General features: G+C 33.9%; 2 protein-coding genes and 1 pseudogene across 2 annotated transcripts; 2 read left to right on the top strand and 1 right to left on the bottom strand.

Annotated features, from left to right (window-relative positions):
- The first annotated feature begins 389 nt into the window (after positions 1-389).
- Positions 390-992, top strand: LOC11444778 (two-component response regulator 24). Its single transcript, XM_003625368.1, has 2 exons — positions 390-638; positions 819-992. Exons 1-2 carry the CDS (start codon positions 390-392, stop codon positions 990-992), a joined length of 423 nt encoding a protein of 140 aa, XP_003625416.1.
- Positions 993-2,745: 1,753 nt separating this feature from the next.
- On the bottom strand, positions 2,746-7,417 carry LOC11444777 (WD repeat-containing protein 70). Its single transcript, XM_003625367.4, has 8 exons — positions 6,918-7,417; positions 5,497-5,709; positions 5,189-5,389; positions 4,407-4,514; positions 4,168-4,305; positions 3,784-4,035; positions 3,347-3,667; positions 2,746-3,249 (listed from the first exon to the last, which is right to left on the bottom strand). Exons 1-8 carry the CDS (start codon positions 7,350-7,352, stop codon positions 3,082-3,084), a joined length of 1,836 nt encoding a protein of 611 aa, XP_003625415.1. The 5' UTR covers positions 7,353-7,417; the 3' UTR covers positions 2,746-3,081.
- A 2,739-nt stretch (positions 7,418-10,156) lies between these two features.
- Positions 10,157-16,772, top strand: LOC11421683 (pleiotropic drug resistance protein 1-like; annotated as a pseudogene).
- Positions 16,773-18,420: the final 1,648 nt, after the last annotated feature.

Here is an 18,420-nt window from a genome sequence, read left to right as displayed (position 1 = left end):
AAGTGCTCATAGCATATTCTTCACTCTGGTATTCACCCATCTTCATGCTTTGAAATCAAGATTCATCCATAGATAAATATTGAGGAAGAAGAGTTATTGACAAGGCAAGTGCAACTGCAACATCATCTTGAAATATAGCAACCATATATTTTTCTTGAAGTATACATTGTTTTATTCATCTATATTTCCATCTTTTTGTCTCAGAATCTTGAGAAGATCAAGAAAAGAAATTATCAATCTCATTTAGGTATGTTTTTCTACTGCCACATTAATATTCTGAGCTGAAATTTATATATTGATAGATACTTAGCAATTAATAATTCATCACTTTTCTGTTTTGAAATTTTATTTAGTGTAGCACAAGTGGTGATCAAGGAACTTTGTACAAAATGGAAGATCAAGGGAAAGGGAAAGGGAAAGGGATAATGGAATCTCAAGATTCAGGAACTGAATTAACAGCACTTATTGTAGATGATGATAAGCTTGTTCGAATGATTCATCAAGGTCTATTGAAAAGAGCTGGTGTGAAAAGTGAAGCTGTAAAAAATGGTAAAGAAGCTGTAGATATCCATTGCAATGGTCAAAGATTTGATATTATTCTCATGGATAAGGAAATGCCTATCATGAATGGGATTGAGGTACATAGTTATATTATCACATATTCTGAAATGTAATAATTTCAAAGCATTAGTTATCTTGATTCTGTTCTCCTATTAACTTTGTTATGTATAATACAATGAAAAGAGGGATGAAAATGCACGTTCCATGTGCATTTATATTTATAATGAGATTCGCTTGTTGGATTTTTTTTAATGCAGGCAACCAAGAAACTGCGATCGATGGGTATCGGTAGCATGATTGTTGGTGTGTCATCGTGTACTGAAGCAGAAAAACAAGAATTTATGGAAGCGGGGATTAATGATTATCAAGTGAAACCATTGACCATTGGTGTGCTTAATTCCATTCTTGATGCTGTAAAAGCTAGCAAGTAGCATGGCTTTGTGGATGATGCTGTAAAGAATTAGGAGAAACTGGGCTTTTACTGTAGATAGTTTCTTTTAAAAAATGTTTGCAAGGTAGCTGTGTGATTCTCAATTGTTAATTCAGTATGTCAAAATTGAAGCTGCTCAAAAGTTGTTTGTGTTGAAACAATGCTACTAAAATCCAAGTCTACAGATTTATCTCTTTAGAGTAGTCTAAACGCTTTCATTAACTAACTTAGGCATCAAGTTATCAACGTTTTCATGAGTCCTCTGTGAGTGTAGGTAGCATCTTTTCAGATAGTATACACCAGCAAGATGAATCTTTTTACCAATTTTGACCAAATGGACTTAATAACTAATCAAAACACACTGAATTTTTTTATTAAATAATTTTCATTTCTTTTAGACTAATGCTAAACCTCAGAGTTTGTATCCCGAATGGATTGCGAATTGAGCTGATTAGCTATTATCATCCATTGGACATATATTTGCCAATAAATAAGGAAGTTGAATTGCCTTTAAATTGCAACAAATCAGCTTCTTGAAATTCCGTGAATGAATTGTTCGTTATCAATAGCATTGCTTTTTCTTTTATTCTCTTATAAGAGTCTTCTTTGTAGTATAAGTACTCGTTTGGTTATGCGGTGGGGAACTGCAAACGTGAGTTTAACCATCCTAAAAGTGAATCTGCTAAAAAAATTGGTGTTTGGGTAGCCATTTTTAAAATTGAGTTTGACACCCAAAAGTCATTCCAGTCGAAGCTGCTACGGGTAGCTTTTGGCGTTCAGGTGGGAATTCATCACAATTGATTTATTGTTTTATAACTTAGTGCTCTCTATTTTACATACTTATCCTTTTCAGTCAACAAATTATTTTGGAGCTGCAATAGTTTTCTCTGGCAAATCATGAATTGCTGATTTATTTATTGGTAGAAAAATTGTTAATTTATTTTGTGCGATTAAGCTTTAGTCGTATTTATTTTGACAGTGTACATGGTAAAAGTCTATTTATTATGTATTTTTAAATAGTTTGAATTCACATTTTCATTGACTTTTTTATTATGTAAAATTTTGTCAAAACAATAACCATAAAAATTAATGATATGAATTGAATTTAAATAATTATAAAAATTGAATAAAATCTAGTTTTAAATACATCTATTAAACCCCATTTTGATAATTATACATTTAATAATGCAACAAAATTTTAAAAACTATATAAAATAGAAATGAAATCTAATCTTCAAAAAATATTAATACCCATTTTGGTAATTATGCATTCAAAATCAATTTTGATCCAAGTTATCCAAACAACAAGAATTTATAAGAATCACTTTTGTTTTAAGTTATCCAAACATAAATCAATTCATATTCAACTCACTTTTAACCAAAATCAATTCTAACAAAATCAATTCTGTCCAAATCAATTCTCTCCACCGCAGAACCAAACACACACTAAGAAGGAATCTAATAGAGGTTTTCGCTTAGGCTATATATTCAATGAAACCTTGAACAGAAAAAACCAACGGATTTCTTATTGCTAGAAATGGATTGGAAAACTATTCTCTTTGAAAAGGTGAAGCATTCTTTTATGATTGGTGTCAAGTGTCTAATCAATTGCCGGCTGAAAAACAAATCACCCGGCCGGCTCTGACATGAAATATGGCTTCTTCTAAAACTTGCTTTGTAAGGATTGTGTCTGATATCAAGTTACCAACAATTTAGTTTCACAACCATAGCAGTAACATGAATACCATGCCAAATTTTGAAGATCAGCAATCTTTCATAAAATTTATTAGGAATATTAAAAATCTAAATTTCTAGGTGTTAATTAAGATACAGCATTAGAATAGTTTTCAAATATTCAATTTTACATACATGACACAGAATGTACAGATATTAATACCGCTCCAAGAAGATCGATAAAACTGTGTAGAGCTACCAAAAGATCAACATTATCATTCAGGCTGCATTAATGAAGCTTAGTCGACGGGTATGCATCCCATGTCATGAATGCTCTGAGTCATTTTGTTCTGCTGTCCCTTCTGTATTGACCAATGACCACCTGCGATACCAGCAATTTTAACTTCATGACACACTCATTTCTCTTCATCCTCAGAATCTGACTTCGCAAACAAAGGCTCAGGTTGAGTTTCAGCATATGCTGGAGCTATGAACTTTGGTTCCTTTGCTGCAACATCAGCATATTTTAGGATAGCTTCCCTTGGATCTTCATCCATCCATGTCTCCTTAATCATGCCCCCTTTCTGCAGTTACATAAAAAAACAAAATTACCTTACTACTGTTATATTCAGAAGTATGAAGACCAAGAAGTCAAGAAAAATTGTTAAGAAATACACACACCTTTAGTAGATACTGGGTCAGTAAACTTCCTTGACTTGTACCAACTCGTCCACCAAAGCCAGGTCCTGTCATGGGCATTTCAGGCTTATGTGACTTCAATGGATCTTTTAATACCTTCTCTCGCTGACGCTTGCGGTTTGGCTGATCTCTAAATAGAGGTAAAGCATGAGGATTGTGTATTACAGGATTTGCTACAAAATCATCAACTGATTTTTTCCTTGGTGCACGTGCAACACAAACAAGAGCTCCTCTCTCACTGATGGTTGGATCATATAGTATGTGAGTCCCTCCTTGGCTTTTATCACCAACAGATGCGAAGATCTTTACAAATAAAAGTAAATTCAAGAAATATTATAAGCATAATCAACAAATGTTGTTTCAGAGAATGCAAGATGAAACCAGAAAATTGTTGAGTAACATGACCGATAATTTGTTACCTGATTCAGTTTAGGATGCCAAGAACACTGAACAACACTGCAAGTGGGGGATATGCCAACTTTTGAAACAAGCTCGAGATTTACTCTATCAAAGAAGCATAGTAAACCTCCTGTTGTGCTATCCTTTTCTACAGAAGTTCCAGTAAAAAATAGTTGCTCGTCAGGACTGAAGCCGACATTTGTTTGTCCATAATGGTTTGGCAGTTCTTCAAATACCTTCAAGGCTTCTTTTGTTTTGCGCAGATCCCAAACCTACAACATAATATGATCATTGGTCAATCAGGCAGGACTTGGGAAAATTAGAAAAGTGTTTATGCAGGCCTAATAAAGAAGTAAAACAGCAAGCTATAAGATATGATTTCAAGTATGTGATCATTTATTAACCTTCAATGAATCATCAAAGCTCCTTGACAATAAGATTCTCCCATCAGCAGAAAATTTCAGACTAGTAATATCATCTTCGTGACATTTTTCAAAATGTATATCAGGCCTACTCCCCCATCCAGGTTTAATACTCCAAACCTGTGAAACAACATAACAAGAAAGTTAAAGCTGTGTTTAACTTAAAAGCGGAACATAGATGTTGAACTTATTACCCAATGTCAGTGAGAAAGGATTTTTACCTGTATAGAACCATCTCCTATACCACCAGCAATGCATTTACCATCATAATCCCATGCACATGTGGTGACAGGAACTCTTCCAGGTCTCGCAAGCTTTGGTTTAATGACCTATCATTGAACGATAGCAGCATAATTTAAATAACATCATAGAAATGGAAAATATAAATGTATAATTTTTTTTGAAGAAGCTAAACTAACCCCCTCAAATTGGCACAAGAGAGAATCGAACCTGAGACCTTGAGGAGGAGCTTACTCCCAGGTCCCAAGCCAATACCACTAGGCCAACCCAAGTGGGTTATATAAATGTATAAGTTATAACATAAACAATCATAACTCCCTCTAGAAACACAAAAACCTCTATTTATGTGAAGTGAAAATGCACATATGCACATTCTTTCGTTGTCATTGGGTGGAAAAAGGAATCTTGAGAAAATGGAGAAATTCTGAATCTAGTTATTATCAGAATTCAGAATATCAGATTAATGACCCAGTTTCTATTCAGAACATGTACAAAGCAAAAGACGCACATACAACAAGAATCCAGGGTAGAACAGGGGTATTATAAAGACAACGCCAATTACTTCTTTAAAAACTAAAGCAAAGTTGTAGATCCCAAAATACAAAAAACTTGATATGAATATTTTGCAAAAAAAAACCCAAAATACTAATATATATACAAATCACACAATGTTTCTATTGGAAGGGTTCTCTTCACCCAACCAAAGGTGAAAAATAAAATGAAAATGACCATGGAAGAAGAGTAAGGTGAAAATTTTCCAAACCTGCTTCTGAGTTGTGAAGTCATTTACATCCCATATGCGGAGCGACCCATCCTCTGATGATGTCAAAATGGTCTCCTTAGTTTTTGGGTGCCACTCACCACATGTCAATCCAGTTATATGACCCTTGGTATTCTTTAGATCACGAATATACATGTCTCCCTTTACAAACTCACCAAGAGTGAGGCCATCACGATCATAAATCTGCAATGCAACCAAAAGAAGTCAGGCAAAGTATGATTAATACATGCAAACAAACTCTACTAAAGCATGTAGGAAACAAGAAAAAAAGATGTTAGGTTTTTAGCTACCTTAGCTTGAGCTGATCCTGTCACACACAAAAAACGATCTGCAGTTGGACTCCAGCTTAAATTGCGAATTTGATGGCCTTCAGACGGCTCGATTTGTCGAAACGATTGCAGACGAGAATTCATTCCTTGAAAGTCATACATACGAACCATATAGTCATAACTTCCAGATAGTACTCTGGACCCCGTGTGATCCACAGCAAGAGCCGACACAACCTGATAAAAGTTGCCCAAATCTCATAATTAAAAAACCACTAACTACAACTACTTCTCATTCATCTGGTCAGTATCCACCTTCAAGCAATTTCAGTTTCTATTAGCTTATTTGATTGTATCCACTTTGGATGCATTTTTTACACTGTTCAAGAGAGCTTATATAAACAACTTATAGCATGTTTATAAGTTGTTTTCAGGCTTATTTCAATAAACTCTCCAAGATAGTTTACGAAAATAGTTTATAACTTATTTTTGTTATATAAATAATTTATACATAAGCACTTAAGTGATAAGGGCTTGCACTATAAGCACTTAATTAAGTTGTTTATTCAAACAAAATCTAATTAATTAGATGCAAAATGGGAGTTTATTTTCTCCTGTGTTGCATTGGGAGCTAATAACTACTGCCCATCCTATAGTTAGTATCCGTCTTCTAGTGATTTTTTGTTTCTATTTGGCATATTTGAACTGATAATAGCTTACGTAAACAGCTTATGACTTATATAGAAATAACTTCAAACACTTATATGATTAGAGTTTGTACTATAAGTGCTTAATTAAGTTGTTTATCCAATCAAAATCATATTGATTGGATGCAACACAGGGGTTTGTATGAAGCTGTAGAATGATAGTATATTTCATCTTATCTACTTGCATAAGCACTTGTGAGACTGTTTGAAGCTATAGAATGACAGTCTGTTTGGATAAACAGCTTATTTGCAGCCTATAATTGCTAATCATGATAAGTGCTTATGTGTAAGGTATTTTTACAGCAATAGATAAAATCACGTTTTATTGTTTTGTATATGCTATGCTTTGTTTTTTTAAGCTATATTGAAGAACTTATGACTATAAGTTGAAAAAAGCTTATGAAAATTGTCATAAGCTGTTTTCAAGTTCTCCTAAACAGACACACAAAACTTATGTGAGTAAATAAGCCAATCCAAACAGGCTTTGAACTTACGAAAACAGCTTATAACATGTTGATAAGTTGTTTTCGGCAATTTTGCACAAGCCATCCAACATACGAATAAGGCAATCCAAGTAGGCTTTCAGCTTATGACAATTTTCATAAGTTGTTCGCAGCATATTTTCACAAGCCATTGAAAATAGCTTATTCATAAGCTGAAAGTTAAATTCATTGAAACAGGAGGATATTCTGGAAAAAAAGATAAGAAAGAGAGAGGAATGAAGAAGAAAAAGAATACCTTAGTATGACCTTTGAGGACAATCTCGTTACTAAGAGGAATACGAAAGCGGTTTCCAAGTTCATCTTGATCGGAATCATTGTCTTCGTCTTCAGAATCATTGAAATTGGAACCAGGTGGCGGTGGTGGAGGGCCAATCATCTCACCGTCATCATCATCGGCTTCATGATGTGGCGGCGGTGGAGGTGGTCCGACGAGGGGAGAATCGTCTTGGAGAGGAGGAGATGGAGGGTTAGGGTTTTTGGGGGGACGAATGGAATGAAGGCATTCCTTGGAAGGAAAATCATCGCTAGTGGTTTTGGGATTGGAAGTGGGAACAGAACGACGAGTGGCTTTGTGAATGGTTTCGAGAGGGGTTTGAGATTTCGATTGTTTTCCGAAAGAAAGAGGGAATTCGGCTCTTACGCCGTCGTATATTTCACCTGAGTCCTCCATTCCTTTTCTTGTTCAATCGATCGATTGATTTCACTACCACCTTCCTTCTCTCCTTATACTAAAACTCTAAATTGCCTTAAATTCGGGGACTATATCATAAATTAAAGTGAAACTTCAAAGCTTGTTTTATGCTAGTAAATAGTCAATTTCCCCTTTGAAATTGTAAGTATCATTAATTACCCTCCTGAAATTAACAAAACTTCAACTACCCCCTGAAATTTCACAACGTTGGTCAATTTACCCCCTCCGTCAAATTTTTCTGTTAGTGAACATGACGTTTTGCAAATACCCCCTGAAGTTTTGCACTTATGTGCAAAATGCCCCCCAAACTTAAAAATTTATATTATTTTTTTCTTAAAAACAAACAGTTAATAGTTAAATATTAAAACTAACTATCAATTTTGGAATTTGGGAAAAATCTGATTATTAATTTGTTTATAAACCTCTAAAAATAATAATTTGTCTATTAGAAATAACCATTATTGTCACTTTAAAAATACACATTTTTCCTATTTTGATGTATATATGTATGTAGTTTTTCCAAACTCCAAAATTAATAGTTAGCTTTAATATTTAACTATTAATTGTTTGTTTTTAAGAAAAAAATAATATAAATTTTTAAGTTTGGGGGGCATTTTGCACATAAGTGCAAAACTTCAGGGGGTATTTGCAAAACGTCATGTTCACTAACAGAAAAATTTGACGGAGGGGGTAAATTGACTAACGTTTTGAAATTTCAGGGGGGTAATTGAAGTTTTGTTAATTTCAGGGGGGTAATTGATGAAACTTACAATTTCAGGGGAGAAATTGACTATTTACTCCTTATTTTAAACTTCATTCTCTAATGTCATATTTTATTGTCCTATTCATGCTTGGAAAAAGTCATGAAAAACTTCAACCTCTAGGTCCATTTTGGACTTCATCTATATATTATAGGTAAAAAATATTAAGAATATCAAATTCGAACATGTGCTTTTTATTTTGGCTTAAACGTTGTGAATTTTGACCCCCTAAATGACATACCCATATTCATATGTACTTCCTCATTGAGATATCAACAAAATGGGGAGGGAGCGAAGATTACATTCTACTCCATGTCTCTGTTAAGTAACATGCTCATTGTCATTGTCTCTATTCCCCACCTAACCAACCCTAAACCTAACCACCTACAAACATTATACTGCACATGGTAAGCAAAGACACATGCGACAAATAAATAGCTATCAAATTTGATTGGATCCCCACAAAAAACACACAATCTACCACTAAGATCAACAATGACCATATTTCTAAGAGCAAAATCTTTGAGCATCTGTTAAGAGAATATAATTACTTTGAAAGAGACCCAACTTTTGGAAACATTGACAAGAAGTTAGACCTCTTTCTCATGTCGTTCTCTCTCCATGTCGAAAGTAGCTAATAGAATTGTGTATGCTGAATTAACTACTAGACCCTTTCGTTTCATACTTCCATGACAAAAAAACCTCCTCATGGAGAGACTCAATCATTTATAATCAACCTCATACTGCACAACAACAGAAGATATGCTGCTTATATATAATATACCCTTTTCTCTCTCCCTTTCTCTATACACACACTTCTCTCCCTTACTTGATATAGTGAGAAGAAATTTTTAATGTTTATCGGTATCCTCTTCCAGCAATAAAAAAGTTTAAATTGGACCTATAGTGAGAAAAAATAAAAATATATGTATTTTTTTTTTTGACCAAATAAAAATATATGTATTAATTGGACGATAACCTAATAAATTTTGGTTAAAACATATGTTTTGATGTTTAATTTTTTTTTTTTTTTATATAAAAAACGTTACATCTGTTGTGGTACATTGTATTTTTTTTTTATAGTCGGTTTTATACTTTAGAAAATCAATTTTTTTTTTTTTTTTTGTTGAGAAAATTTAGAGAATTAACTTAAAAAATGGTTATGAATCTTACAATTCATATGAACTACCAAATTACAAGTTGGTGTTGTATATGTCATAATACGAGTCATCACTGACTCGTTACGAGCAATCCCGTGCTTAGAGCACTGGTCACTACACTAGTATTGTTAATAGAAACCATCGTTTCTCCATAGTAACTCACTGTCTCATCTCCGATTGTTTCTCTCGTTCTTCATGTTGTGTTGTTACAATTCGTCTTTCTTATTTTTCACCTTGCCGTTCTTTCCGTACCCGTCGTCGTTCTTGGCCTACTCAGGTGTGTTTATATTGGTTTTCATACTACTATTTTGGAGAATTTATTGCTTTATATACTTTGTACGTTGTTATTAGTTCCAAAATGGCAATTGGTTGATTTTGTTGTCATGTGAATTTGAAAAATATTTTGGGTGCCGAATTGAGTATATCATATAGCAAATTAAATTTGATCATGTAACAAGTGAAAAAAAAAAAAAAATTCTTGGAAGGTTAATGTATATCATATGGCAAATATTTAATTACATGAAATATAGAATTGATATCACCCCACTTCCAAATTGTCGAGAGATCAGTACGATGAAAGTATATGAAAGTGTGATGATGCCTTGCAGAGAGCATCCTAGCTTATGGCAGCACGTGCATGATGGATGTTTTCTATTTTTACTTATTTAATGTAGCGTCTTTAATAGGTAAGCTAATAAGAAAAATCATTAAGTCGTTGAATAAAAATGAAAATGGTCACATCAAGAATTTGTGTTTTGACTCTTTTGGAGGTGCTATATGTACGTACATCTCACCAACTTGTTCTGCTTTGCAATATTGAGAGAGTATGTAGGAGGAAATGGAGAGTGATGAGATCAGTTTGATGAAATGGGATTCAATTCAGAGGCTTCCAACAGTTGCACGTTTGAGGAGAGGTTTATTGACCACTCCTGAAGGAGACTCCAATGAAATTGATGTACACAAAATTGGGTTGCAAGAAAGAACATATTTGCTTCAAAGACTTCTCAGGAATAATACTGTTGAAGTGGACAATGATCACAGTTTCTTGCTGAAGCTTATGAGAGATCGTATCGATAGGTATGTATGCATGTGACAATAATATTTTTCCACTATATTGTTGTTTCGTTACATGAGAAAATATTATCACATCACAGAGCTGGAGTTGACATTCCTACAATTGAAGTTCGATTTGAGCACTTGAATGTCCAAGCACAAGTTCATGTAGGAAAGAGAGCTTTGCATACAATCACTAACTACATGCTTGACCTAGTAGAGGTAAGTAGTAATATGAAATAATTTGTATTCAACATTGAAAATGATGGGTTGGATAGACTCTAATTTCCCCTCTTTATTTATTTTGGATTTCAAAGGTTCCGTTGAAATATATACTAAAAAGAAGAAAACAACAATTGAATATTCTACAGGATGTCAGTGGAATTTTAAAGCATAGCAGGTAATTATGAAATGAAGACATATTAATTCCAAATGTTATAGGATATCTAGCACTGATACTTCAGATTAAAGCTTGTGAACGGTGCCGGACACCAAGACATGTCGTTGCATTCAATTACTTCAATTTTCTTAATTATTATTGATGTCCACGTATCAGTGTCATGTCTAGTGTATCTGTCTAAGTCGGTGCTAAATATATGTATCATTAGAAAGCCATGACCAATAATAAGAACATTGTAAATCAAACTCAAATAATATATTTGCATTTGCTACTCTATATATATCTATAGGTTGACATTGCTTTTAGGTCCTCCGAATTCCGGAAAGACCATACTCCTCTTGGCTTTGGCTGGAAAACTTGATCCCAACTTAAAGGTTATTATTCATTTGTCAAAATGACGCGTCCATGTTTTGTTTTTGCATTTTGCTATTCTAGATCGCTAATGAGGTTCAATTTTATGAACAGTTCGCTGGAAAAGTGAGTTATAATGGTCATGAAATGAATGAGTTTGTGCCACAAAGAACTGCTGCTTATGTCAGTCAAAATGATACTCACCTTGGGAATTGACTGTCAGAGAAACCTTGGCCTTTTCAGCAAGAGTTCAAGGAGTTGGACCTCGATATGGTTAGTATTTGATGTTGCATTTTGTTTTTCAAAACTAAATCTGATATTTGATGAAAAAAATAATAACAAAATGCCTTTATGTAGATATGCTAGAAGAGGTGTGTAGAAGAGAGATGGAGGAAAACATTATTCCTGATCCGGATATCGATGTCTATATGAAGGTACAAGTGAGCATAGTTTTAAATAGCGGTCATAGTAGCGGTTGTAGTCACGTCAAAATTGTTGCTATGTAGGGAATTGCAGCTTCAATTACGGTTTGCGTTGCAGATTTTTGATTTCAGTCGAGGACCTTTATTTATTTTTTAGTTTACGATTTATGAATAGAATGGCTAATTAAACAATGGTTGGACTTGTGATTTCATAATGCTTCTTAGGCTGTAGCAACTGAGGACCAGAGAGCAAATGTTATAACAGATTATATTTTAAAGGTAAAATTCTTAGACTCAAAACTTTTTGATCATCATAAGCTCTCCATGAAATTTTGTGTTAATTTATCCTTTTATTTGGTTCATATTTTCAGATTTTGGGACTGGACATATGTGAAGATACTATGGTAGGAAATGCGATCTTAAAAGGCATCTCTAAAGGACAAAGGAAACGTGTTACAATAGGTACAACAAACTTGGTTTCAATATTGAAGTCTATAAAGAATAATCACATTGACATGTGAGAATCTATTATAATTGTCAATGAATATATACAGGGGAGACGCTAGTCGGACCATTGAAATCTCTATTCGTGGATGATATATCTATTGGTTTGGATGACTCAACAGCCTTTCAAATTGTGAAATCGCTGAAACAATTTGTCTACCTTCTCAAAAGAACTGCTGTGATCTCACTACAACAGCCATCACTAGAGACTTACAATCTTTTTGATGACATTATTTTACTCTCCGATGGACACATTGTGTACCAAGGTCCTTGTGTACAAGTGCTTGATTTTTTTGCTTCAATAGGTTTTATGTGTCCTGAGAGGAAACCAGTGGTAGACTTTTTACAAGAAGTAAGTGCAAATTTACCAGTGGTTAGGACCAAGTTTTACTAATTATTTGACTTTGGTTGTAATGTAATGCAATGTAATGTTGCAGGTGACATCAATGAAAGATCAGGAACAATATTGGACACATAAAGAAAAGCCTTATATATTTGTGACAGCTAAAGAGTTTGCAGATGCTTTTGAGTCGTATCATGTTGGGAAAAGCCTTGCTAATGAACTTGCTACTCAATTTGACAAGTCTAAAAGCCATCCAGCTGCTTTGACAACAAACAAGTATGGAATTGGAAAGTTGGAATTATTCAAAGCTTGCTTGTCAAGAGACTATTTACTCATGAAGCGCAATTCATCTCACTATATCTTCAAACTTCTCCAAGTAGGTTTGGTTTCAACAATGTTTAAATTTACATTTTCACTTGATGCAAACTTAACTCAAATTCATCACTGACACAACACCTTTTCCTTCGTCTAAGATTGCTTTGGTGGCCATCATCACCATGACGGTTTTCCTTCCTACTCGAACGCACCATGATTCAGTGACTGATGGAGGCATTTATGCAAGTGCATTGTTCTATGGAAGTACCGTAATTATGTTGAATGGATTTGCTGAACTTGCTATGATGGTTGGGAGGCTTCCTGTGTTTTACAAGCAAAGGGACTTACTCTTTTTTCCTTCATGGGCATATGCTCTTCCTGCATGGATCCTAAGACTTCCCTTAAATTTTGCAGAAGTAGGTGTTTGGGTAATCTTCACCTATTCTATCATTGGTGATCCAAATGTTATTGGAAGGTAAAAGCTAAAAGAGCAATGTTTTTAATGCATTTTTAGTAAAACATATCAAGTTTGATTTTGGAGCCTAATATAATTTGTGCATAATATATCTTTGAAGAACATTCCTTCTTCTAGTTCTTGTCAACCAAATGGCTGGTGTGTTTTGCCGATTAGTTGGTGCAATTGGTAGAGAAACGTCAATGGCTGCGACACTTGCAACACTTTCATTGGGAATGCTTCTTGTCGTGGTGTCTCAAGGTATAACAAACACAAGATATGAATGTTGATGTTTTGCTATGTATTATTGTTGTAGACATAGAACAACAAAACAATCTTGTTCTATATGCTTATACAGACAATATAAAGAAGTGGTGGTTATGGGAATTTTGGATATCACCTGCAATGTATGGACAGAATGCCTTGTTGAATAATGAGTTCCAAGGGAAGACATGGAGACATGTATGTTATTCACTGATCAATATCTTCATTTATGTGCCTCTTTATCACACAAATTAATCACTTGTCTGGATATCTTTGTGTTTTTCTGAAAGGTTGTACCGAACTCAACAGAACCACTAGGAGTTCAAGTTTTGAAATCTCGTGGATTCTTTACTCAGTCCAACTGGTATTGGATAGGTTTTGGTGCCTTGATTGGATACACATTACTATTCATCATTGGTTACATTCTTGCTCTTACTTTCTTGAACCGTAAGTTTCACCAACCTTAGCAAAATAAATAAAAGCTTAGTATGTACTAATATTAGAAATGGATTATGCAGCACTTAAAGAACATCAGGTCGTTGAATCCGTTCAATTGCTATCCAGGAAGAAAAAATCTGTAACGGAAAATAAACATTATGGGAAGAGAGGAATGATTCTTTCTTTTGAACCACACTGTATCACCTTTGATGAAGTAACATATTCAGTTGATATGCCACAGGTAATTTATAAACACAATAAAATGATTGAGAAACACCTGTGTTTGTTAAATTTTCATAGTTATATATAAGCTCACTCTGAACTTGCAGGAAATGAAGAATCAACGAGTTGTCGGGGAAAGGTTGAACCTATTGAATGGTGTCAGTGGTTCATTCAGACCGGCTGTTCTCACAGCTCTGATGGGTGTGACTGGTGCTGGCAAAACAACTCTGATGGATGTACTAGCTGGAAGAAAAACCAGAGGATATATTGGTGGGACCATCACAATTTCTGGCTATTCAAAGAAGCAGGAAACCTTTGCAAGAGTTTGTGGATACTGTGAACAAAATTATATCCATTCTCCTTATGTTACTGTATATGAATCATTGCTCTTTTCGGCATGGCTCCGATTGTCTGCAGAAATCAATGCTGAAACCAGGAAGGTTGGTATCTGAATCCCATGTTGAATAATTTCAATATATAGCTTACACCCTATTTATTATCACACGTTAACAAAATTGGAGCTAACTAATGGATGCAGATGTTCATCGAGGAAGTTATGGAGCTTGTAGAACTGACCCCACTGAGGGATACAATTGTTGTGCCTGGTGCTACTGGTCTCTCTACACTACAGCGAAAAAGGTTGACTATTGCGGTCGAGTTAGTGGCAAATCCTTCAATAATGTTCATGGATGAGCCAACTTCAGGGCTAGATGCAAGATCTGTCGCTATTGTTATGAGAGCCATTAGAAATATAGTGGAGAATGGAAGAACTGTTGTCTGTGCCATTCATCAATCAAATATTGATATATTTGAATCTTTTGATGAGGTGAAATAAAAAGAGTAAACCTATATTTAAATTTTATTTTTAGTTCATTTTCTTATATTAGCAAGCTCTGATCATTATTTTCATCAAAATGTAGCTGTTATTGATGAAGCAAGGAGGGCAAGTGATATATGCGGGGCCAATCGGACATCATTCTTCCCATTTAATAAATTATTTTGAGGTAGAATTGTGATGAAAATTTTATATTTGAAGTGCATGTTCTATTACTATGAACTTAATTTGGCTAAAAATTGCATTTGCATACACACTTTTGTCTTGAAGGGGATTGAAGGTGTCAGTAAGATTGAAGATGGTTGTAACCCAGCAGCTTGGATGTTGGAAATTACTTCTTCAGAAAAAGAAATGCAATTGGAGATTGATTTTTCTGAAGTGTACAAAAATTCAGAATTATACAGGTATTTGCAATTCTATAAAGTCTGAGACTGATCCAGAAAATAATACTAAAGAAAGCAATTTGATGGAAAATAAGTATAAGTCTCTCTTTCTTTTTTTGTCATTTAAAATTTGCTGATGTGAAATGACACCTGTGGTGTTTGTTTTAGGAGAAACAAAGCTCTTATTGTAGAATTGAGCATTCCAGCTCCTGATTCTGTGAATCTTCGTTTTCCTTCAAAATACTCAAGACCCCTTTTCGCTCAATTCAAGGCTTGCTTATGGAAACAACATTGGTCTTACTGGCGGAATCCGCGATACAATGCATTAAGATTTCTCTTCACAGCCGTTGCCTCTATCTTTTTCGGGAGCGTGTTTTATGGCCTTGGCTCCAAAATGTAAGCCGAAAACTAGAAACTGTTATGCCTTTAAAATATGAGTTTGCTTCTATTTTTTTCTTTCTAAGATTAGGTTCACTTCAATCAACTACAGTGAAAAGAGACAAGATCTCCTTAACTCCATTGGCTCAATGTCGATTACTATTCTACTTATTGGCATTAAGAATGCTGGTTCTGTGCAAGCAGTGGTGACTGCAGAGAGAGCAGTTTTCTATAGGGAAAATGCTGCCAGAATGTATTCTCCACTGGCATATGCTTTTGGTCAGGCAAGTGGTTTTCTTTAGTCTTTACTTATATTCTCATATAAATAAATGACTTGCTTCGGTATCTATGTTTCTTTATAATCCAATCTTCATATTTTCATGCAGGCTCTAATCGAAATTTCGTATGTTCTTTTACAAGCTTTGGTCTATGGAACTATAGTTTATGCAATGGTTGGTTTTGAATGGAGCGTGACTAAATTTTTCTGGTACATATTTTTTGTTTTCTTCACCTCCCTATACTGTACCTACTACGGCATGATGACAATAGCTATAACCCCAAACCAAACCATTGTCTCTTTCCTTACCCGTCCGTCCTATGTATTATGGAATCTTTTCTCAGGAACTGTTGTCCCACCACCAGTAAGTTTTTACTTCCTTTAATGATAAGTGATAAGTTTTACTTTTCAAAGATTTTCTGTATAGAAATAATTTCTTAATTTTTATGATTTCATTTTCTTTGATATGTGATAAAAGAGAATTCCAATATGGTGGAGATGGTTTTACTGGGCAAATCCAATGGCATGGAGTTTGAATGGATTGGTGGCTTCACAATTTGGAGGTATAAAAGATCATATTGAGTATAATGGAAAAAGTGTTTCAGTAGAAGACTTTTTGGAAAATTACTTTGGTTTCCAGCATGAATTTTTGGGAGTAGTTGCAGCTGTGGTTGTTGGATTCAATGTGGTTTTCGGTTTAGTTTTTGTCATGTCTATCAAGATGTTTAATTTCCAATCGCGATAAGTGTACCATTATAAATAGGCTAAAATATGCTTTTGGTCCATGCAAATATGGCGAGTTTGGGTTTTGGTTCTGGTAAAAATTTTTTGTAATTTTATCCCTGCAATTTTTTTTGTTTTTTAAAATAGTCCTTGGACTCACTTTCTTAATGATTTGTCACATTTGTGCATATGTGGCATTAGCTGACTATGCAAACTTGTACATGTGTCATCCATGTGGTAATTATTTTATTTTAAATAATTAAAAGACATTTAAAAAAACCAGAAAATATATATTTTTGAAATTAAAAAAATCATTGTCTTCAATTAAGGACAGAATTTGGAAAACGTGTTCCACTTATTCTTCCTCACATCCTCTTCTTCTTCATCTTCTTCACAAATCCTCTTTTAGTAGCAGATCTAGCAAACCATTTAAATTGCGATCATTAAAACATAATCAGTTAAGAAAATATGACACCGGAGTTCTCGCTTCTCTCACCTCATCCGCGCTTTTCCGGTGACCTTCCATCTCTCCGGTGATGCTCCGATGAGGCTTTTTTGATCGTTTTTCTCTGTTCTTGTTGTGGATCCGTTTCAGATCCTCGTTTTCCCTCTCTTTGCTCCATCAATTTCATGTGTTTCTAGCTTTTTAGTTTGCTGCAGATTTGTTCCTCCTGTGTTTTCCGGTTTGGTTCTTTCCGGTGGGTTCTGTTATGTTCGTCGAGATCTTTGTGTTGCTTTGTTCATAGATCCAGAAATTTGTGGGCATATGTTTGATGATAGATTGTTTAGGAATGAAAATAATAGAGGAATTAAGGAAATATAAGTATGATGAATTTTTAAAGGTGAAGAATGTGCATTTTGGGGATAAAGATGAAGATTAATGAAGAGGAATTAAAGGGACTGATGTGTTTCTCAGTTTCAATTTGAGAAAGACAGAAGGCCAGAAACTGCATAATCTCAATATGTTTGGTTTAATTATTTTTTTTTTCAATTTTTTTTTTAAACTTATTAAAATGAATTTTAAATAATTAAAATATGTTAAATGCCACATGTATATAATTACACAATCAGCACCTGCCACATAGACAAAAATAAGACAAATCATCAAGAAAGTGGGTCCAAGGACTATTTTAAAATACAAAAAAATTTGCAGGGATGAAATTCAAATTTTTTTTTTACCAGGGACCAAAACCCAAACTCGCCATTTTTGCATAGACAAAAACATATTTCAACCTTATAAATATTTGTTGTAGAACTTTAGCAGAATGAAAAGTACGTATGGTTAATCATTATTTTAAAATTTAAATTTATTCTTATCTATTTGTTACATGCGTTATTTGTATTGAAAATTGAGGACATTTTTGGAATGAGAAAAAGTCAGCCCAAAATAGCTGAAGGGGTTGTTTTCTTAATATATAGTATAAAATATATTTTTATATAAACTAAAATTATTAGTATAGATATTTTGTTTTAAAAAAAAGTTTAGATATTTGTGTCTTTCAAATGTAACAAACTCATCAAATCATATTTATATTTTTCAATGACAACAATAATATAGTAACAAATACTCCCCAGTCTTTTTCATGTGTCTTTTTAGAAAATTAACATAAAAATATAGATGTGTATTTTTGCACATTTTCTTCCTATTATACCCTCATTTTAATCCACCAATAAATTCTTATTTTTTTGCACATATTTTATCTTTCCAATAAATTTAATGTTATTTTTCTCTCATAACAAACAATTGCCAGTTATTATATTTTT

The sequence above is a fragment of the Medicago truncatula genome, chromosome 7 (assembly GCF_003473485.1).
Source record: "Medicago truncatula cultivar Jemalong A17 chromosome 7, MtrunA17r5.0-ANR, whole genome shotgun sequence".
In the NCBI taxonomy this organism is placed as follows: domain Eukaryota; kingdom Viridiplantae; phylum Streptophyta; class Magnoliopsida; order Fabales; family Fabaceae; genus Medicago; species Medicago truncatula.
This window is presented reverse-complemented; position numbering and strand designations above follow the sequence as displayed.